We start from the raw sequence: 23891 nt of genomic DNA, 5'->3' as shown, positions 1-23891 counted from the left end.
GCAAAAAGGTTTTCATGCCATTTTATTAAGAGGTATATACAAATAAACCTTCATTAACATTCACTTAGTTGAAGGGACAAAGACAGAATAGTTGCAAACTGCACTATAGAGAGTGTATTTTACTTATCGGATTGCTTTTCCGCGATCTGATAGGATTTATGAATGAAAAAATGAGTACAATTATGTTTTAAGTATTTAAAATATTTTGTTATGTTTATATATAAGAACAAACACAATAATAATAAATTAGCTGCCATAATATTTTAAGATTGAAAAAAATGTAATATTATAAGCAGCTTCAAGAGGAATCACTCATAAAAAATAAATACATTAGAATAGAACAACTCATGGAATAAAGAGAATCGGTAGCAGAAGATAATTGTTAACATAAGAGAGAAGGACCTACTAATTAAAAAAAACCCAAACCGTGTGTGTGTTTTTTAAATCCTTTAAGCCCAAAAGACAAAACTGTACAGTTCATTTGTATCATACTTTTATTATTTGTATTAAGTAATATTTTACAACTTTTCCTGCTATCCACTATCCACTATCGTCCGAGCTTCCTTTACTAGTTCCCCTTTCCTTTTTTTGCTAGTCCTTTTACTAGTGTTTTTTTTCTTTTAAATAGCACCCGCATTATTCGTCACTTTTAGCACTACTACCCCTGTTTGCAGCAGTGTACGTTTGTTGTGGTTGAATTCATCCCATTCGTCTGGTACGGTCCTTCTACTTGTTACTATTGTTTTCCTCTCTCTCTCTCTCTTTTTTATCCTATCACACACTTATACACACACACACTTTAAGATTCATCATCTCTATGGGTACGAAAAAGGTAGAGAAAGAGAACGTTGGCATGATTTGGGCGCCTTTTATTTATGTTTTATGTTTTAATTGTGGTATTTTTTTTTTTCATCATCATGTTTTGTTTCTATTTTGACAGCGGAGATTTATGTTATTTTATTTTCGTTTTCTATAGAGATGCACTATTTCATCACATACTTCTTCTGTCCCGTCCACTTGTGGTTGAATGTAGTAAGTTTAATGAAATGTGATAAAAAACGGGAAGATTTAGAGATAAATGGATAGAGAGTAGGGAAAGAAACAATTGTTATGCATTGGTTCTGCTGCTTGTTTATTGTGAGTGTGTGTGTTTTTTTTTTAATATTATTTGTCCCATTCTTGTTGCCACCGAGCGTACTGCAAATATAAAAAGCTACTCCGAACTCCGGCATTGAGGAAATGGCTCACTTTGATGCTAGAGTACTGTGATTTGCCAGTTTGGTAGGAATATTACCTCGTAAATGTGTAACTTTGTGCACGATGAAAACACACATACACAGAGAGAAAGAGAGAGAGAGATACAGAAACACACTCCAATTGGTTTCAAACAATTCTTCAAACTGCATTTAATTGGTAAAGATAATTCTTTACATTTCTATTTCGTTTGTTTGATCGTTTTTTTTCCTCTCGTGTTTACCATTCTACATGTCTTTGTTTGTTTGACGTTGCTACATTTAACTTTTCTTCCTTTTTAATTTTATGTGATTTTGTGCTACTTTCATAAGAAAATTACACACACTTCTCTTGTTTTTTTGCAATCGCACACTAATTGACTGTTCTATACAATGCCGCCCCTGGCTAGGTAATACGATCGAGACACGCAACCGATGCTACGCACTGAGCCAAAACCATGCGCAACGCCTTTTTCAGCTACCATGGCAACCACGGTATTCTGACAGCTAGTTATTTACGCCCTTGTATCACACTATTACCGCCCTACCAGCATATCAGATTCTTTACTCGTTAACATTTAATATCCCGTTTTTTTATCTATAAAAATAAAAACAAACTATTCCCAATTTCACTTATCAGACCATTTAGTTATGTTTTAGTTAATATTCTAACTGATTTTAACCTTCTTTTCGTTCGCTTATTAGATCAACAACACACATGTAATAATAGTGAATGCATCTTATTTTGTATATAGAAACAATAGAATTTCTTTTTGTCTCTCTCTTTTTAATTTTTTTTTTGTAAAATCAGGTCAACGTGCGTAAATATATGCTATATTAATCTTCAATTCGTAATGTTTGCCGCAAAACTCTTTTGTAACAAAGGTACTTGGAGAGGGTGGGTTCTAGCTAGGAAGTACACGCTAGAGCAGCTAAATAGGATCCATATCAGTGTAAGGATATCTCACTTTAAAATAATTTCTTCCAACATGTGATCCAACTGCGAACAATTTCTCACCACATTGTGCTATCGAGAAGTACGCGTCGCAACACTAACTACAAATTTATACATTTAAAATGTGCTGTGCTCCACACAGCTGTTGTTTTCTGGCCTGTGTGCCTCTCATTATCATCTCCAACCAATCTCTATCTACATGTGCTCTGTGTGCTTAACGTTTAGAAAAGAAAATCCCCCTTGAAAATCAATGCCGGGCGCCGAAAAAGGGGAGGGCAACAACATGGTACGGCTGCGAAGAAGTAAGGCAACGGAGTGAGCGGCAACAACCGGATCAATCGGATATTGGTCGAGAAAGGACCGACGACGACGAGATTCGAGTGAGAAAAAAGGGAAAGAAATACATTGCGATTGATGAAGCAAAAGGGAGCAGGTTCAATTTTCTATTTGTACACTGATATTCTTTCATAAATTACGACGGCAGCCAGAAATAAGGTCAACCAAATGTCAACCGAAAGGGCAAATACTTGAACAGGAAGTATGTAATATGTTTTACCCTTCTTTTTGTCTGTTTTCCTGCATATTTTTTCGACTGTTTCTATGTCATTCTCTGCGATTTATCTACTGCTACCAATTCGTACTACACATTATCCCTTTTTTCCTTTTTTTTCTATTCTAATAGGCGCACACCACACTTGGCTTTTGAGCTGCGCGTGTACAGTTTTCCTTCTTTTCTTTTTTGTATGTTGTTTGTTGGTTCAATTGTATGAATTATTTTTACTTTGGAGTTTGTATTAAATCGACAAATGTTTCGCTATCTATTGAAGAGTGCAATCTGAAATTGAATGTATCTGCATGCTGCATGTTCTTACGAGTAATGTTGTCCAGCTTTTGATAACTGCTCAGTGGGTTTTCAGCGAAATGGGAAGCGAAAAATGAGCGTATGATACGAATATGAGTCATTGAATGCGTGCAGTCGTATAGTAAAAGTAAAGTTTAACAGTTTGGCACAGTTGCTCTGTATGTTGTTGGGTAAATGGGGGTATGTCAGTGTTTTAACGATAATGAAGTAATAAAACAACCAAAACACTCAGTGTTTAGCGAACAAAATATGTACATTTTTCATCATCCATCCATCGATTCATGCAGTATTATACACACTTGTGTTGAACGGTTTAAAATTAAACAAAAAACAACCCACCATGCCTCACAAATCTATTGAATCTGTAAAAAGGTACTGTAATCGAGTCCAAAATGTAATTGAGCGCCTTTCTCTTCACCCTTGCTTGCAAGAGCGCTGTGCACATTATGTATCGTATCGCTTCGGTAGATGCATTTGTTACCCCTTTTGTAGTGCAATCGGTGTAAAATAGATTCGTAATATCTGAAAGGCATTTCTTTTATTTGTTTTGTTTCCTTGCTGCTTGTTCTTTTCCTCTAGCTTGTGGTGGATGCTTTGCTTAAGCGATCAAGAGCGCTGTTTAATGTTGCAAACACGATCATAACCAGTATATCATCGTACGAATTGTTTATCTTGAAGTGGATGAAAAATGGACTTTTCAAATTGACGAATCGCGAGGAAAAGGAGAAAATTGTTATCATGCGTATCACCACCATTGGTAGTGATGTATAGTGAAGCGAACAGTTTTGTATTGCAGGTAGGCATTATAAATCAAGCCAATCAGTTCAGTATGCAATAGGCAAAAAGTATGAGCTAGAAAAAGGGGTGAAAGCGATTGCGATAAATAGATAGAAAATGGGAAATGCGTACCCAGCCATTGAAACTATCGATTCACGAGTGTAGCATGTAAAAAGGGAGAGCATTTTGTACAGCGTTGAAATTGATTCTTCTCCTTACTCTGTCATCACACATCGCTCAATGTAACAAAAAGGCAACGAAAAACAAAAACCCGCTCGCTCAATCACAGCGCAAAAGTGTGACACACGCTCATCCGATCGGATCATTTTCGTCTCAGGAACAATTAACCACACGGACATTAAAAATTTGACCGAATTTATCAACGAACACAAACGCAAACAGTATTTTTAACAGTGACATTAAAAGAATGCTGAGAGGATTCCGATTTACTCACTTCCTGCTGTCTGCTTTCTGCCTTTTGTTTTGCAACACATCCAGTATATGATTTCATTGACATTGTTTAACATATTACGTGGTTTTTTTTGTTTGTACTTTTGTACACAATTTTAATTTAACCAAAACTAATTGGTTAAACTAACTAACGATTCTGTGACCTGTGGGTTTACGTTCCACCGAAGTTAGAGCATCTTAACCCATCGTCCTCTAGAAGGGGGGGGGGGGGGGGGGGGGGGGGTGGAATCGATCGGCATTTATGTGATTTATTATCGTCGATTCGGGGGAATCGAATTGAATAAAGCTAACAAACAATGTGTTTCGTACAGTTTGATATGTTACGATATTTTTACATGCAATACATTCTCCGTCAATCGCGCTACCCCGCAGCTTTTTGCCATTGGCCATTTATCTAACTATTGTTCGTTACGTTCGTATGTGTCGTTTGCTTGTTGTGTACCATACCACTCGGCAGGGGGTGGTAACATATATAGAATGTTATCCTTTCAATCGGATCACCTAGCATTACCATTTATTCACGCACTGCCTGACCCGCCAACCAACCGACGACTGGGTTGCAGGAAACGAAAGGGAAAACAAAGCACAGAAAAAGAAACAACAAATGGGGATTTGTTAAATGCAAAACGAACTAAACACAAAGTCTGCTTGAGTTGATCAAACTGCTGCTGTAAACACAACAGTCGCGTTGTAATATTACAAAACGATAATAAAAATTCATTTACTTAACCATCGCGCGTTCGTTGGTCGTAGAAACAACAAAAAAAGGCCTAATTAAGTATAGTCTGCCCCCTATCCCCCTGAACATTTTCTCATTTCGTTCGGGTTCCGTTTCGCTGCGTATTGACCTTTTGTTGCTACGTGTGTGTGTTGTATTTTTTTTTTCTCACAAACTTTATTATCATGTTTCATTCGTTCCTTTTGTCTGCCTTTTTTCGTTTCCTAACTAAACTTGCATTAGTCTTTATCTACTCCTAAACCTAGAGCTTATCATCCCTTTTATTATCAGTAAATAGCACAATGTTTTTTTGTTTGTTTTCATTATGTTTAATGCTTTAGTGACATTAAAAAAACAGAGCATTACACAGAGAACGTTACTTTCCAAGGGGGGGGGGGGGTTGTTGTTGTTTTTTTTTCTTATTTTGTTTTCATCTCGCAGCACATCTGTTCGGCATAAGATTTTGTTTTTTTGTTGTTTTTTTATTAATTCGGCATGAAAACAGTTTTACATTTACTCGAGAGTTTTCCTTGCTGCTTGCAATCTAACTGATGGACCACATCACTTACTTAACCTTCCTTTTATTAAACACGTTCGTCTCTCTAAGCATCTCTTTCTCAAACTTGCTCCTTTTTCGAGCTAGCACTTTTCATCGTCCTATCGGTTGGTCAAGAGTTCATCTATCAGACTCTTTAAACCAAGAACAGCATTCGTTTAGAGCAGGAGTAAAATCGTAATTCAAGCAAAGGCATCGAGGTACTCGGTACGAAGTTTTTGTGCTTTTGTGACAATCAGTTTTACCAAATCTTTAGTAAACCAGCTCGTTTAAATTAAACATTTGCTTTCCGTTACATACCCGTGAAGCAAACAGAAACATTGTAACAGCAACGTGTCTGCAATAACCAAACAGATTTACTTCTTTCCTTTAAGTATGACCATAAAAAGGGGGAAAATAGTTTTCCTCTCAGAGCATTTATCTAAATCTCATCGCAATAATGCTTTTGACCAACAGGAGGAAACAACATAAATGTACAAAAAAATACACCATATCACCATATGGGAAGGACAACATTGGAGGAAACTGTTTGTGAAACAATGTTTAAACAATGCTCTTCACAAAAATGTCACAACATCCACGGGAAAGCTTGTGTTTTTGTTTCTCGCCCTCAACTAAACATTAATTTGCACACCTTTACACCAACCAGTTCTAAAACACATCTAGTTAATGTAACACTTTGTCAATGCAACACGCAACGTGGGGAAAGGTTTTGTTGCTCAACCTTAAAACATAACCATTTTGCACAGCTGTCCACTATTCTATATGATCCTGGTATACTACAAAACTCTCGCCGTACGCTAACAGCTCTTCACACTCACACACACACACACACACACACCTTATCCTTAACTATAGTTTATCAACGTTTGCGGTCAGCCTCAAGTAACAGTTACTCATTAACTATTTCCCTCCACCCACCCACCCACAACAGTATGTGTGTGGTGAGTGTGTTTACGTGTTGTGTCGTCTGTCGTTTGTATTTCTGTCGCTCGCCAGTATGGGTGCCTGGTTCGACGGCCTGGGTCAGCTAGCGCATCGGGCTAATAGAAGTCGTTCGGTAAGCCGTCCCAGTTGGCCTCGCACTATTGTAAATCTCGTCGAAAGCTGTCCTCGTCCATCGGGTCAATCATCGTGCTGGTGTCGGAGAGCATCTGGATGCTTTGGAAATCCATATGACCAAGCCCAAGGTCTGCCTCGAAATCGTCTACAAAAAATAATATAAAAAAATACTTATTGCATGTAGATGTGCACTGCAAACTTCATCAAACGCCAAAAGCAAAAACAGACATTGCCAAAAACAAGAGCAAATTAAATTGTAGAATTTGGCATTTGGAAACATGATTCTCATAGAATGGAGCGTTTAAATTAGATAACAAAATGAGAACGGTTCGCCAACAATGTATACTTATTGCACACGCTTAGCAAATTTACACCACAGACACTGTGTATCATGATGGTTTACTTACCCCTAGTCGAATAATCTGCAAATGGATGAAGAATGAATAACAATCATTAGCAAAGAACAGATGTGGAGATGTGTTCATGAAATTTCGCATCGTTAACGAAAACCGAAAAAAAACACAAGAAAACACGAAACACATCGAGCGTTTGGGAAAATGGCATTATGCATACCTGTAAAAACGATCTCCGGTATCGTGGGCGTTTGGGGCTCGATAAGCGATTGGGTGTTGGGCAGGCTGAGCAGCGGTTCCGTCGTCCCGTTGTACATGTTGCTCATGTTGGTGTTTTGCATATTCTGCATATTCTGACAGTTGATCGAGTTAAGCTGGTTCGTCTGCTGCGTCGCTGTCTGGTGGACTTGCGTGTGCCCATTGCCATGGCCGGTGTGAGTGCGTATACCGAGACCATTGTTCATCGTCAAGTAGGTTTCATCAAACTGTGGAAAAAGAGGAAAAAATATGTGTTAAAAACCTGTTAATGCATTAAATGCTGCTTTAACCCTACACTTACCCCGCTAAAGACCATTTGATTGGTGGTAAAGTCGGTATCACCCTGTGTGTGTGTGTCCAAATGGGGCGCAACGAACGGTAACACAAAAACCGGTAACAACGAATAAAAAAACAGTAGAGAAAGAAAGCATGAGAACATGTTCGCCGTAAGTGTTCACCGTGGGGTGGCACGCAAAACTTCAAACAAACAGATATGGAATGAAAATGAACGAACAACCGTAAGCCGGAAAAAACAGGACAAGAAGAAGAAGAAGAAGAAGAAGAAAAAGAATGCAAAGGAACTAAACACGAGATACATGATACATGATCCACAACGACAAAGAGATAAACCGAAAGACTTAACAAAGAGCCAGCACAAACGGACACAGTATGCTACGCGTAATAGAATGGCGCGCGTAATAGAATATTATAATGATAGTAGCAAGCACAACACACCATTTACGACAAGCGAAACTGAACGGAAGCAGATAAAGAGGTAAGATACGAACGAAATAATGTAAAACGTATTCACAAGAGAAGCACAATACACAAACAGATAGAAACAAAACAAAAAAAAATCACATGGAAAAGTGGAAGAAGAACAACAATCATGCAGCAAAATGGATTATGAAAAACCCAAAACCGTATGGTAAAATGCGATAAACGATAAGAAAATTGGTTAGCTATCAAATGTTCTTCCTTCCTTAATCATCCGTAAACGGATGATGCTGGATATGAAGAATAAACAAATAGGAATGTTGTAATCTTTACTTTGTTCATTTCGAATTACAGTTTTCAGAAGCCAATACGAGTACGATGATCGCTTTGAAGCGTACGGAACAGAATCAGTAAAGCTCAACCACCAACAGAATTTTGGATGGCAATCAAGCCAATTTTGGAAGTAGTAGACGTTCGTACAACACTCTGAACTATCGAAAGCTTCACGCACAAGTGGTTGCCAGAAACAAAAACCAAAACGTTGCATAAAATGTACAGCAAACCAAACTAAGCTAAACCAATAAGTAGACACAAGTGGAGCGAAGAAATATAATACCACCAAAATAAAAACAAACTTTAGCGATAAACTAATACGTTCAAAAAACTTCATATTCTATAATTCGCATGGTAAAAAAAGGGTGTAAGTAAATGGAATAAAAACGGTATCAACCTGCACTTGCGCGGTTAATGTACATCCGGACTCTACTAGACTCTGAACCAGCGTAGTCCAGTCCTGCTCGGTAGGTAGGCAGAAGAGGTTGTGCGCAGTTTGATGCATTTGAGGAATTGATTTTTGGTGTGTGTGTGTTTTTTGTTTTCGTTTGCAGTTTTGTTAATTATTATGAAATATTTATTATAGTTCACGGCGATCGCACACGTATTCGGAGAGGAAAGAGGGGGAAAAGGTAAAACAGTAGCGTTGCGTTAATCAAGCGTTATTCAATACATTTCAGTAGAAGGACAGTGAAAAGTAAAAACAAATACGTACACCGGCAGGGAGATAGTAAAATACATTGTAACCAAATCGAAAAAAATCGAAAATAAAAAACAAAAACAATAACATGAAACATATTGTACGTGAGAGCGTATAATACAAACAGAAAAATAACATCAGGATAAGCTCCTACGGATAAGCTTCACACATTAGCCAACAGGGATTCAATTTTCCCGTTCAAACCAATGGGAATTGGCAATGGGAATGCTTTTGTAATATAATAAGTTTTTAGATCGAACCAATCCCGTCGTAAAATGAATTCTAATTATAATGATATCATCAAGTTCTGGATCAAGATCTGGAATGAACCGATTCATAACCTGGAAAGGTAAAAACCGCGATTCTAGTGCCCAAAAACGAAAAGAAGGTTATGTGATGTACTAGCTTGCACTGTACTACCTTCACTCGTTTGCCCTGTATTACTACCGAATTGGTGCAAACTAGTGTCATTTCAGATTCTAGTACAAAACTCATCTACTTTTCACTACATGCTACCATCCTCTGAGAAAGAAACAAATGAGTGATAAAGTAGCGAATAGAAAGGGATGTTGATGTAAAGGCACACTGTCACAAAACTTGATATGTAATACCGTAGAAGCTCGGGAGAACACCACGAACAACACAAAAGCTGTACGGTCAGTCGTTTTGTTAGCGTAGCTCTAACATTGCAAAACACAACCCAAAGCAGGGTTACTTGACGGTTTGGAATGATTTTGGATTTCGTCTAAAACGGACACGTGTTTGATTTTCGTTCTGCTTCTTTTTTTTAAATGAATGACAAGGAAATGATAAAGCAGTAAATTTTGAATCGAAACGACGAGGATAACTCAACACAAAGGGGGGGGGGAAAGATAAATCATACATGTAACAAGACAGCACAGTGTATATAACCAATCATTAGAAGAAGTTAGCAGGATGAGAAGTAGATGGGCTCAAATTCAACGAAACGAACCGAACAAGGTGAACAATGAAGATGGAATGAGATATGGTGAGGTATGTGTATGCACACACGAGTGACGATGTCGAAATAGAGAGTTCAATTTTGGCAGGATGAAGGTACAGACGGGGCGCGGACGATGAAGGATGCATGGATGGATCAGAGAACTTAAAATCAACGACATTAACATCCGATGCTAGTGAGTAGACCAGCCATGGCAGTCGTCTTGACTATGCGCAACCGAACGAAAACCACTTACCAGTGTGATGTGTTCCAAATACTGTGGTAGGGTGTTCTGTACGTAAACGTCACTGGTTGGATATTTATCGTAAGTTGGTCTAAAAATAGAAAGAGGTTTTTAATGAAACTCTCTGATACCAACTAATGCCGATGCTTTGGTTTAGTGTCCTACCCATTGTTACTGCCCACCGTGTGGGACACTGGACTGCAGGGTGCACTGGAGTTGGAATCGGGATTGTTCACTAGCGCAAGCCCTGGACTGGAGCCGGGACTGGGTCGGGTTCGATAGTCCGACATAATTTGCTAAGGAAATAGAAAGCGTATTAAAAAACACAAGAAAACATTGTACTGCCCCAAAACGTTAATAGAGGGAATGATAAAGCGTTCTGCTGACGATACATACCGGGGACATATTTCCATGAGATCCGTACAGTATGCTTTCGGGTGAGTTCTGGTTGGGCGACGCCAGACCGTCGGTGATCTGAGTGAAGCTATCGTAGCTTATCTGATCCAGCGTTGGTATTCGCTGCTGCTGTTGTGCTTGTTGCTGCTGCTGCTGCTGTGGAGACTGTGCTTGTGGTTGTTGCTGGTGTTGCTGGTGCTGCTGTTGCACTGACTGCTGCTGATTAGTGTCATAAGTATTGTTGACCTGACGAGCATAATAAGAAAAACACATTTAATACTTGAAAAAGCCACCCAAAAAGGGAATCGATGCAAATGGAAAGAACACAATTTTACTCGTACGTTTCATAGATTTTGGTTCAATTGTCTTAACACAGTTCATATCATTGACCATCATGTTTATAGGCGCATGGCGAGAGAGTATTTGTTTTGCACAAAGAAGAGCATATTATTACTCGCAATTGAATAAGATTAGTTGGTATAAATTTAGCAGATAGCACACAGAAGTTGGCATAGCTGACATTCATTCTACTTAGCGTGCGTTTTTTTTTTTTGGTTTTGCGCTTACAGAAATTGATATCGAAAAGAAGAACAAAACGAAAATAGCTTGCAAATTGCACGATTGTACAACTGCGAAGTAATTACACGTACTATCGAACAACATAAACAAACGACAACAAATGGCGACAAAATCGTACAGCGATACAAATAATTTAATAACTCACAAAACTGAAAAAAAGTATGCAATTTGGCCAGATGAACGGCCTTTAAAAGAAAACTTTAAATTGAACTGACACGATGGGGAGGGGGAGTGAGCGAGAGGTAGAAAAGGATCGGTATGAAATAATAGAAAATAAAATAAATAAAATTATATACCTTCGACATAAACGAATATCTATTACTATCTGGTACAGATAAAAAAGGCTGCAAAAAATTAACGATGAGAGAAAGAAAAATAAAAATAAAACAATAGTAAATATAACAACACAACACGTTCAACAGGCAAGCTGCAATTGAGAAGGAAAGATAAATGCATATGTGATAGAAAGATAGGAAGGAAAGGGATGGCACGGCGCATGTGTACGTGAGTTTGTTGGTGATGAGAAAGCAACAGTAATGGAATACAGTTTGCGAATGGGAAAAATGGGCATAAGGGAAAAATGTGTAATGAGCGATAGATTAAACATAAGTAATAAACTTTAGATATAGCTAATTGGTATTACACTAAGCAAGAAATAAATTGTTAGAGTGTACAGTAATGAAACAGTGCAACAGAAGCACTAGCAGTGTAAGAAAACTACGATACAACAACTGTTTGAGGAGTGTGTCAGTGTGTGTATGTAGCAAGGAAATGGTATCTTTCAGTGCAATCAAATGCACTCGCTACAATAGTGCAAGAAAATGTCACCCAAAGCTCCAGCTAGTAACCTCTGTACCCGATTGGCTTTACTGTTTCTATCGTTCGCTGTGTGTAAGTACTGACACAACCGTTTTGTATGTAACGCTCCACATATCATATCCCGCCAATTACACCACCCAGCACCACACTCACCTGACTAGAGATGGTTTGTGGCTTTGCTTTCTTCCCCTTAATGCCATTGTTAAGCGTTGCGCCATTGTTGTGATTCACAGCGTTCCCCATGTTTGCGATCGGGGCCACCGACGACGCACTGGGACTGCAGCTGATACCGCTGCCGGTCGGGCTGACGGACCCACTGTTCGAATGGCTGGTCGGAATGGGATAGCCGCCTCCAACACTGTTGCCACTGCCGCCACTGCTGCCTCCTCCTCCTGCTCCGCCTCCTCCTCCGCCGCCACCGGAACCGTTTCCTCCGGTCGCACTGCTGACGCCACCGCTGAAACTGTTCGCTCTCGGGTGCGGATGGTGGTGATGGTTCTGGATGGCAGAGGTTGGTGAAAGCGACGAGGGTGAGGTACCGAGCGGGCTCTACAAAAAAAAAAGAACATTTATTGATTTCAAACGTTCGAGTTCAAATCGTGAGAAGCTTCTAGCTTGCTTACCGGACAGTAACTGTGGTTTTGTCCGTTCGGATCGTACTCTTGATCCAACGTTGCCGGATACATGGAGGGATAACCGACGGAGGTCAGGTCGGGTAGCGAGCCCGTGTTGCTCGGTATCGGTATCTGTATACTGTCGGGATGGTTTTGCGACGGGTAGATGCTAGATGAGTGTGTGTGAAAGAGCGTTCGGTTAGAATAAATCACAACACATTAACAACACTCGCCGTAAACTCACTTGATGCCGGGTAGCCTGGGCAGGGCGGTAGAGGAGCGTGACCGGATGTCCTGCGTCGATCCGTTATCGTGATGATTGCTCGGATGGTGATGATGATGGTGATGATTATGATGGTTGTTGGTCATGTGGTTGTTGTGTACTTTCGAAATGTGTTGAGCATTTGAAATCTTTCTTTGCACTGTTGGGCTTAGCGTTAGAGGTGTGTGAGTGGTCAGATGGGTGGCGTCTTGTTGCTAAAAAAAAAAAAAAAACAAGGAGACAGGGCAATCAATCACAAACGAACAAGTCGTTGTGGCGTTGACCGAGCTTACCTGATTTTGGCAGAGACTCTGGTGGATTGCCGAATCCGAGATCGAACGGTGCCAGTTGCTTTCCATCGGGGGAATTAAATGAACCGTACTGTTGCCGTACGGTGACGTGTCATGGTTTCGACTCGATTGCCGATTACGCATGGGTCCTCCAGGCGTTCGCCCTACAAGAAACAAGGTACATGCACATTAATTTTAACGCTCTAGGGTAACTGTCTGCAAGGATGTTGCCACCTGGCTATGTACGCCCTTACCTCTGGATTCTCTCGTATGGCTCGGTGTGCTGGCTTTGGGAGATATTTCCTTTTTCACCTTGATCGTTTCCGGTTGCGTGTAGGGTTTCAGCTCCGTCAGGTTTGTACCATCGTCCGCCTGTAATGGAGAGAAATTCTGGATTAATTCATCGTTGTCTTTAAATTATTTTTTTTTATAATCAGAAAACAATACTTTATTGAATCCATCAAGAAAAGATAGACAAAGAGACTTAGTAAAAGGTCAACCATCTTCTATTCTATGTCACCATGCAAAAGGACCGGGTGGCAGGGCAACAATCACTAGGCGCATCCATCGGATAGAATTGTTTTGAAAAATTTAAAAAAAACTATTTTTTTTGTAAAAAAAACGTGCACAAACATCATTGAAAAGGGGTGCTACGGAAAATTTGTTTCTAACTAAACCTATTCAATTCGTAAAAAAAAGAAAATTATTTCCTATTACTTAAATCTTCAATTATAACATAAACATAATTTAATTTACATTTTTATCGACAAATCGCTCTCTATTTTGACTGTAAACCATCATTCAACGCATTATACTATCAAACCACTAATACTATTAGCATGCAATTTCAAAACAAAGGGAATGTTCATATGAATCAATAAACTTGAAAGCGAGAGTTCATATGAATCAATCAAATTTAAAATAAAATCGTATCAAAAGTAAAATAATCAATTAAAACAAACTAAAAAAACGTAATGAAGTTAAGAGAAAACGCATCAAATGAGCTGAAAACAGATAAATTGCAATCGAAGTTGGAATAGAACCATACCCAGCTAAGAAAAAGGCTATTCTACCCAGCAAAAAGAATCCACTACTACAGAGCTCATACGGTTAAAAAAAACAAAAAGACAAACAATAATAACGTGAATAGCAACATCAATAATGAATAACCAACAAACACAACAAGTGAACCGGGCACGGCCAAAACGATAAAAACCTTTTCCTGGTACTGTTTGTTTTCATTATTGACGTTGGGCAGGGAACCGCCTCGAAACGTGCCCAGCGTGCCCGTCGTCGGCGACAGGTTGGCACTCTTGGACGCCTGAGATGGATGTGTTGTGTGGTTGTGGTTTTTGTTTTTCAGATTTTTGTCAAGCAAGATGACACCGAAAGGGACACACACACAACACGGCGGCGTTAAAGTCGTGTTTGATGATGCGATGATGATTTGGTGTGGTCGAAAGGATGGGGCCCCGAAGGGAATTCGTACGAAGCACAGTCGGTATGGGGTGGGCCGATGTTTGCCCCGCGCAGGGAGGCGATTGGTTCAATAGTGTGTTGTTGCATTATTTGTATATTCCACCCGGCGCAATGTGAGATGACGGGATGGTCGTGGAATTCCGGAAGCCGGCCGGTGACGCAAGACAATCGAAAAGTGCGAATAAACAAACAATCAATTATCAAACATGGCAAAGATGGCAAATTCGATAGAATAATGTGTGAAACAGATAGGTAAACGGCGTTGGGAAACACGTCTGAATCAATGCTAATACAACAAAATTATTTTATGGAAAAGTACTGACTATCTAGGTGACTAAGCACAAATCACGAGTCGAAAATATTCACCCAACATTGAACGTAAAATTAAGCGAACTTCCAACAGCAAAGTTGAACAAACCAAATTCCCATCTTCATCTTCTATATTTACGATCCCTGTTCCCCACAGAAGCTGATCAATTTTTCAAGCAGCTTAACTCAAGCCTCAAATCGGTATTAATCTTTAAATAGGTGCTCAACGACCGTCATAATGTGTTTCGCAATCAAAAACATGCTCAAAACTCATCTAGACCAGTGCGTGAAGCGAAGAAATCACCACCACCACCACCAGTGTCATCGGAGCATCTTCAGCAGTCCGGTAGGTACGACAACGACGACGACAACAGAAGCGTTGACGGATGATAGTGTAACAACCCCTGGCAGACTATGTATATCATCATATGGCCACCGAACATTGGCCCGAGCACCCGAGGTGCTGGGTGACATTTTAAAGCATGGCTTAAGATTAATTAGCTTTCAACACCTTCTTCATCTACCCCTTTACCCGGGGCCATCATACGCGTTGACGTTCTCCCGCGTTACAAAAGGAGAAGGAGAATAGCTATCTTCATCTAATGCGCCACTTTGACTTGCTATCTCCGTTTACACCGCACCAGTGTGTGAAGCATCTAAATGAGTACAGGCCACACTTTTGTCTTGAGCGGGAAGTCCTAGTTAAGGGATTGGAATGTGTAACGCGCGTTCCCAACGCAACTTCATTAGTAATTCCATACACCGAGGCTGAAGAGTTGATTGATGTTCCTATACCACGGTGAGAGAGCGGTGATGCACGAGAAGAACCAGAAATAGTAGTATCTGATTTAAAGGAGTACGTGGTGTTTGGTATTATAATAAGAAATTAGCGACGATCCATCGTTACTAAATAATCACAAAGCAACTTGATTAATGATTATATTTAACCATTTTGTATGATCAGTTCAACAATATCTCTTTGCAGCGTCGAAACATCTGTTGTTTGCTATCTATCTATAATTATTGGAAATTATTTTCTATGTAAATAAAACACTTATGATGCGTGTTTGAACAGCATGAAATTATGTACAATAAATTACTAATAAACTATGGGTTTAAGTTAGCATTTGCGCCTGAACGGTCTCACTTAGCGCCTGACGGTATGCAATATCACAAAAGATCAATTATTCGATCAATCAACAGGATTTACAGATTTACGGACTATACAGACTTTATTAGGTTATATCTATTCTATTAATCAAGTTAAATCTGTGCATACTAATAATATGTCGAATCTGAGCTAAAATGCATTCTATGAGTAGTTTTATGTTGTTAAATTTAGTATTTTTTACCCATAACCATTTGTCCAGTCTTGCATTGATTACAACATTGATATTTCTGACATTTGATCGATTCAAAAATATTAGCAACAATCAATTTACAGAGTTTTTCAGGGATTCTCATAGCTGTGAGATACTATGAGAATCCTTTTTTTGACTCTTTCTTGTGGGAAATGAACTTTATATGGCGGGAATTGGACGCTATGGCACCTTTTTTGGACATTTGGATTTTGGACTCATTGGAAATTGGATTTGTCTAAATGGAAATTCTTATTGGAGTTCATTTCGTATAAGAAAAAATCATTAAAGTATTCCACTACGGTGAGAACCCGTGAAAAATCCTATAATTTGTAATCGAAATTTCTTGGAGCAAATTGTACTGATTTGAAGCCTAAACTGTTAAATTTATAAAACCACGTAGCTTGGGAACAGACTGTATTAATATTCTATTTCTTTACAAGTTCAAAATCATAGATACGGTAAAACAAGCAGAAAAAATGCAATATCACATACTCATATAACAAGCCGAACGCAAGAACCGCAATTAAACCTAAAGAGAATACCATATCACAGCAACGTGTTGAGAATGTTTTAAAATTAAATCCTTATGTCCATGTCATACAAGCGCCTCATATTGCTTGCCTTCGGAACATGTGTTTTGCTACGTTCCGACATGTTTCACAGGCACACCACTCAACAGCAGTGTTTGCAGGGCTTACATAGTTGCGGTGTGGTTGCGCTTTTTATCCATTTTTCATCATTACGATTGCCCCGCATTGCATCATCAAAACATTGTTTCCCGCGAAGCTTTTCCATGAATCGGGGGAAAGCTCTCATAAAGTTTACTGTGCACTGTGTATAATAGCACTTGTTTTCATTTAGTGATATCATCTATTTCGAAGCGATATTTATAAGAACAGAGCGATTATCCTGTGTTTAACAATACTGCGCAATCGAGACCAGTGGTAGGGAAAGGCTTACCTAAAAAAAACCTATTCGATTTCATTTAATTAGCTATTTTCCCATCACAGCCGGGGAGGATTGTCGAGTAAAAACAGTATGGACTCCCCCCTCCCCCCAGTTGGTTCGATAATGATGCACTCCAGAGTTTACACAAAATCCCATGAGACTACTGCTGGAAAATGCTTCGCCACAAACTGCATCATCGTAATCCGTCGTCAAACTGTAAGTGCGATGTGTGTGTTGCGTTGCATTTTTTCGCAAATTGGATAATTAAATAACACCCAAAGCCGATAGAGAAGTAGCAAAGCAGATGCAATTTGTTTTTCCCAGCTTTGTCTCTCTTTCTTTACTCTCTTTCTCTCTCTTGCTCCCAAGTCATTCTCACGCACACAGCCAAACTATGGGGGCAAATACAAAGAGACCAGTGAAAAAAAACAAAGACATTTACTAAACAAAGACTCAATCTCACACAAACACACACACACATCAACACTCCTTACTGGGAAAACATTTTCTTTTACCATGCTGCCTCAGGTGCGTCGGGAGTGTGTGTTCGTAGCTCCGTATGTATGGACATGATGGAGTTCGCACATACACTGTCGTGCAGTGGTAGCTCGAGCAGGAAAACCCCACCACCCAAAAGAAGGTCCTTTTCCGCGCGGCAAACCAAAAAAACAGTGGCCCAGTGGGCTCGACCACCATTATCATTCTTTTGTTCTCTGTTGCAAGCCCTCCCACCCGACCACCGCGCCATTATCAGCAAACGATGGGTCTATCGATGGCACGCACACACCATTATCACACACTGATGTGGCGAGAGCGCCTCGAGGTAAACAAAAACTGACGCGTGCGCGCGCTTTTTTGTGTGCTTCGACTGCTGTGTTTCCCTTCGTTGTGTGCGTGTCAGTCAGTGAAGCTTTCACGGTAGCGACCCGCCGCACGCACATACACAGAGTTGCATCATAATCTCAAATATGAGATATGCTGTTCTCGGCTGTGTATCGGCAGTATAATGTGTATACACAACAGACACTCCAAAGATACGCGTCGTGCTGCAGCCGGGAGAAAGAGAACGATCGAGGAAAAGCAAGCGTAGCGTATCATCGACGGCAGCAACAGCGAGCGCAACCCGCTGATCCGCTCAAATGCAAAGTGATATGCTCGGTGTGTGCTTGTTTTCCTATGGGATTCTCTTTCGCTTTTGACATCTCTCGCAACTGGCGTTATAATGTTGGTGCGTGTGTGGTAGGCACGGATCGATCGAAAACCCGCGGATATGAGCGTGAAACGAGCTCCACGCGGGCATGAAATGAGTGACACGCGTAACGCGAATGAAGTGGAAACCAATCATAAGCGCGGCAAATACTTTTTCTGCTCCCTTTCGCTCTCTTTCTCTCTGCTTAGCTTTGTTTTGTGTCTGTGTGTATTGGCTTCTCCCTTCAATATGGTAATTGATTTTTTGTACACCATGCAAACCGGACACCCGCCAACTGTTTGCGTTTTCGTCTATTCCTTTGGCTGGTTTGGCTGCTGCTGCTGCTGCTCGGTCTGTTCGGCTCAACAGGTCACAACACACATGCATGGTCGTTCGGCCGTTTGATTAAACAACATTAATTAAACATATTCCCTTCCCCACTCGGTCGCTTACATTAAGTGCAAGATATACTGTGTTTGGTAAAACACTTAGTGAAAATGACACGCATCAGGTCCCGGGGGGTTTTGTACTGTGTTTGCACAGCCACGGTGTATAATAGGATAAGAGGAACGTGCCTAATATATGTAATTTACCCACCAATGCCATGTTCTGTTAAGGGTTAAGACAAAAGATTGTTGTAAAAAAGGCGTCAGGCTAAATTTTAGATACATTTTAGGGAAAAGAGTACTTCAAGCAGTTCGACAACCACTGGGCGTCTCCATCAAGGGTCCTTCTTTTTGGGGTCCTTCAAAAACTAACAAGTTGTTCGATATCCGGACGGACAGTGGCAATTTTAAGTGTTTCAAAAGTATTAAATTAGGGCCTGAGTATTTGCAACATTTGAACAAATTATATTCTGATGGTATGATACAACGACCAGTTAGTGCGTCGTTGATCAGTTGAATGCGACTCAGCCAGAGTCATAGCATTGCTATACAATCATTCATGAAACAGTTTATAAACCATGGTTGAAATGCCAAGTTATTATCTGTGTAAAATGAGTTTGGAAGAAAATTATAAAATAAAAAAAAATGAAATGTTTTCCAATGTCTATGAATTTGTAGAATTTCATATTGGAAACCTGGAACAGCTCCGTTCCCGCTCAGTGCTTGTTAAATAATAACTGTTTAAATAAAAGCAAACACAACCACGGTTTCATTCTACATCTATCGATGAATGATCGAAGAAATCAAAAAGGCTCCCCTTAAAATGAGAAAAAAAACAACAGCCATGTGACTCAACAGACCGATCAAATGATCATTTCGATTTGGTTTCATAATTACTAAAACCATCATGATTATTATCCAGTGTTGCGTCAGCCAGACAACGTCCCGAACGCTCAGACGCTCACTGTTATTAAATTATAAATACACTGATAATCAAACTAAAACAGAAAAGTTTACTAGCAAACTAATTAATTATCCGACCGTCACTCTATCAGAATCAGCCTCCGTAAACAATTAGCACCAGTTAGCGAACACGCTTGGGCTATCTCTCTGGTTCAACTTTGTTTAATTAAAACTCACACACACACACACTGGTAGAGGGGACGTTGACTAGCCGGTTTCTGAACTGAACGGGAAAAACAAAGTAAACCAACTCGAAACTGAACCACCACGCTGCTGCCTGTGGCGGAGTAGTTTTGTTCCAGCTTAAAAGCTTTTTTTATTGTATCTTCCACTTGCCGAAATAAGCTATTGCTTTCTACCGCCGTGCAGAAAATAGCAAGCAAAAGCAGAGAAGTCAATAAACATGAGGGCTGAAGAAGAGCGAAGTGATGAAGAACATCAGAAACAAAACAAAAAACAAAACTCCCAAAGCTGTGGGCTGGGGGGCTGTACAAAGGTATCTCTCCTCCACTTTGCTTTATCATGAAACATAATGGAAGCGAAACAAAACTACGACACCACGAAAAGAAAGGTTTCACACAAAGCGAAACAAGCAACAAATTATTACTGCACAAAAGAGGAAAGAAGGCCATTCCTGTGCTTGAGAGAGAGCTCGTAAACGGTATATATTATGAAACGTGGTTCTCCTCTGCCGACACTCTTTTCCGCGATCGACCGAAAAAACGGGTTCTTCGCTTCGTGGCATATTTGAACGGTTGCAGCAAAACAACGTTTGAGTACCAACAGACTAGCCTAATGTTGGGTAAATCTGTTGCAGATCCATGAATCTGAATGAATCTTTGAAATGATTCAATGAGTCTGAACGTCGGTTGCAAAGATCGAAAGATGATCCAAAGATTATTGAATCTCCAAAGATTATTGAATCTCGAAAGATTCATGAATCTCCAAAGATTATTGAATCTCGAAAGACTCATGAATTTTGAAAGAGTCATGAATCTCAAATATTCATATTACCAAAGATTCATGAATGTCCAAAGATTCATGAATCTCCAAAGATTCATGAATCTCGAAAGATTCATATTTCTCCAAAGATTCATATTTCTCCAAAGATTCATATTTCTCCAAAGATTCATACATCTCCAAAGATTCAAATATCTCCAAAGATTCTTATATCTCCAAAGATTCATATATCTCCAAAGATTCATACATCTCCAAAGATTCACGAATCTTTGGGGATTCATGAATCTCAAGGGATTCATACATCTCATACCAGCCTATACAGGCTTTCGGGACTTCTTGGCAAGTACCACGCAGCCGAATAGTTCTTTTGCTACGGGGAGACGGCCCATGCAAGGCTTGAACCCCCGACGGGCATGTTGTTAAGTGGGATCGCGCAAATACAATGTTATGAAAATCATATATCTCTAAAAATTCATGAATCCCTGGAGATATATGTATTTTGATGAATTTTTGAATCTTTTAGATTCACGAATCTTTGAAGATTTACGTATCTTTCGAGATTCAAGAATCATTGGAGAGATTCATCTTTCGAGATTCATGAATCCTTGGAGATTTTACGGATCTTTAGATATTGATGAATCTTTGAAGAGTCGATTCGAGATTCAAATCACTCACCACTGAAGTTTTATATGAATGAATTGAAACGAAAGATTCATGAAACGCAACACTACAGCAACAGCCTCCCAGGAGGAGGTGTTGGAGTGTGTTGGGCAGAAAACCTCAGCAGCGTTACTACCAACACCGTCCCCACCCCAGCGCCTGACGATGATGATGTATGATTTTGTGTGTAGCAAACATTTCAATTTAACCCCTTTTCTTCCATTGATCTGCTGGTACGCGGGGTAGTACGGCAAACGACGCAATTTATTGCTTCGCCCTAATGCCTGTTTTTGTGTTGTTTGTTTGCTTTAACACACAAGGCAATTGCGTCCTTTGCTAATTGCTCAATCCATCTCTTGCCATCGATTCTTTAGTTCGATAGTTGAGTGTGGCGACCAAAGATAGAGAGCGAGAGAGAGAGAGAGAGAGAGAGAGAGAAGAAGCAAACAAGAGAGTAAAAACTGCACCCTTATTCCACGCGATCCTCGAAGATGCTCTTCCTCACTCTCTCGGAATGCTCCCTATTGATAGTGGACACACACACCGACACTCTCCATTAGCTTACTTTTCTCCCCCTCCCCACCCTCGTGACGCCCTACAGAAAACACGGGCGAAAAAAGTCACCCCTCTCTCTCTCTCCTGGCCAACCGAACACGGGCCAGCGGGTGAAAAAGTATATAAATAAACACATTGTGACCCACTGCACAACACAACGCGCAAAGGCAACGTAAACAATTTTTGGCCCCGTACGCAAGTGCTGCCATGTTACAACTACAGAGTAGTATCGCCATCACTCCAAGGGGGGGCAGGGGATGGAGGGGGTACTTGGGTTCGCGGTGTGACCGTGAGTATAGCGTACGCTCACATCAATGCATGCGATCGTGTGGATTGGTGGTGAGTGTGCTGATGGGTTGGAAATTGCTTTTTTTCCTCCGTACGCCAGAGAGGAGTTCCACCATTAGCAGGAGGACTAAAAAGGCACACACAAAAAGCTTCCCTTCCTTGTGGCCTCCTGTACCTTATGCCACAAACACGCACACAACATTCGAGGCAAACCGGATGATCGCAGAGGGTGAAAAAATCAAAAACAAAAAAAGCCATGCGCCCCCATCAGGCCACGATCGACAAAACAAAAAACTGCCAACGATCGTGTTTCTAGGACGACAGACTGAGCCGTGAAGGAGATCTCACAAAGCGTCTCCACCGCGCGTTTTGCACCCCCTGCCTGCCTTCCCCTGTGTGTGTGAGCGACTGTGTGTTTCCGTTCGTATTTTTCCTGCCTGTTCCACACCATGTGCCACTTTCGGTGACGTTGAGTTTCTATTTTGTCCTGAAACCCGTGCCGAAAGCATGCAGCTCCACATCGCCCCCGACCCGACCTGTTTCACTGTACTGCTTTAAGGGTAAATTTACTCTGGCATTGAACAAAGCGCAATGGCCGGCAAATAATAATACTCTGGTCTGGCTAACACGAGCAGCAACACAACCGATAGGATAACACACCGGAAAGATGAAGCCAGTGAACGTAATATGTAATGTATGGTAGCGATGTTGGTACAGAGTGGGGTGTGTGTGTGTGTTGTTTTTTTGTCGTTCTTGTACGGCAAATACGAAGCATAACAAAAATGCCTGCACATGAACGGTGGTGTGCGGCTGCTGGATGACCTAGAGCTGACTAGAATTTGAGCGCTTGAAGGATACCGGAGCAGCGGAACCACTGTGAGCGACTGTTACATCATGAAACAGAGCGAAACAGATGATGGGAAGCAAATACATTCGGCTTGAGAGAATTCAAATTATTCGCTTTGAATATTAAGCAGCTTTGGCAAATCGGCAGCATTAATCATACCAAGTGCTAAAACTATCGAAAACAACACACATTATTCAAAATATTCGACGCAAATAAAACGACTTCATTCTCTCCCCCTCTAAAATTTGCAAATATGCTAAATTGCGATCTGAAGACTCGTAGTATGCCCCCACACACACACCTTTGAACCCATCAATAACTAATCACACGCGTTGTTGCCCAATTCCATAATAAAATGACGCAAGTTAAACAGGATAGCCGGGGAAAAAACCCCCACACCTTCGTCAATAGATAAGCTTTACGCCCCAAAAGCTAACAATCGTTAATAGCATCCGCTAAAAATCGAACGACATGCCAAACGAGAGACACCTCCCTTCAGACACGATCATCCCTCCCGAGAAGCGCTAAAAAACTGGATTTAAGTTCGTCTGCCAAACCCATATTCCGCTTCCCAAAAGCCTGCGCTAATGCCATGCGCCACGTTAAAGAACTTTGCAACAAGTAGAACTCTCCGGCGGCAAAGCTCTGGGCATGTGGTACGGGGGAGGCTGTTTTTATGATGATGTGAAGCAGAAGAAGCAGGAAGACGCCTCCTCTTCTGCCCGGCCCGGCTAAGAACGAACACAGTTGATGAGCCGTCCGCGCGTGTCCGCGGCACCACAAAACC

At 40.5% G+C, this 23891-nt stretch overlaps 1 protein-coding gene across 16 annotated transcripts in view; it reads right to left on the bottom strand.

Annotated features, from left to right (window-relative positions):
* Window positions 1–476: 476 nt before the first annotated feature.
* LOC1275523 (uncharacterized protein DDB_G0283357) overlaps window positions 477–23891 on the bottom strand; it is a 43572-nt gene continuing 20157 nt past the window's right edge. For 5 of the 16 annotated variants that reach the window (XM_061657726.1, XM_061657728.1, XM_061657729.1 and 2 more), the window contains 14 exons: window positions 13414–13531; window positions 13163–13323; window positions 12852–13084; window positions 12617–12776; window positions 12147–12542; window positions 11471–11518; window positions 10596–10841; window positions 10365–10495; window positions 10212–10290; window positions 8692–8754; window positions 7546–7587; window positions 7207–7471; window positions 7041–7055; window positions 477–6778 (listed from right to left, as the gene is read on the bottom strand). In XM_061657726.1, the coding sequence (XP_061513710.1) occupies window positions 6657–6778; window positions 7041–7055; window positions 7207–7471; window positions 7546–7587; window positions 8692–8754; window positions 10212–10290; window positions 10365–10495; window positions 10596–10841; window positions 11471–11518; window positions 12147–12542; window positions 12617–12776; window positions 12852–13084; window positions 13163–13323; window positions 13414–13531 (2079 nt within the window). In that variant the 3' untranslated portion in view covers window positions 477–6656. Of the gene's footprint in view, window positions 6779–7040; window positions 7056–7206; window positions 7472–7545; window positions 7588–8691; window positions 8755–10211; window positions 10291–10364; window positions 10496–10595; window positions 10842–11470; window positions 11519–12146; window positions 12543–12616; window positions 12777–12851; window positions 13085–13162; window positions 13324–13413; window positions 13532–14375; window positions 14481–23891 lie in introns of all 16 variants that reach the window. The other 11 variants (XM_061657717.1, XM_061657718.1, XM_061657719.1 and 8 more) reach the window with 8 other exon arrangements.

This window comes from Anopheles gambiae, chromosome 3 (genome assembly GCF_943734735.2).
Source record: "Anopheles gambiae chromosome 3, idAnoGambNW_F1_1, whole genome shotgun sequence".
Taxonomy (NCBI): domain Eukaryota; kingdom Metazoa; phylum Arthropoda; class Insecta; order Diptera; family Culicidae; genus Anopheles; species Anopheles gambiae.
This window is presented reverse-complemented; position numbering and strand designations above follow the sequence as displayed.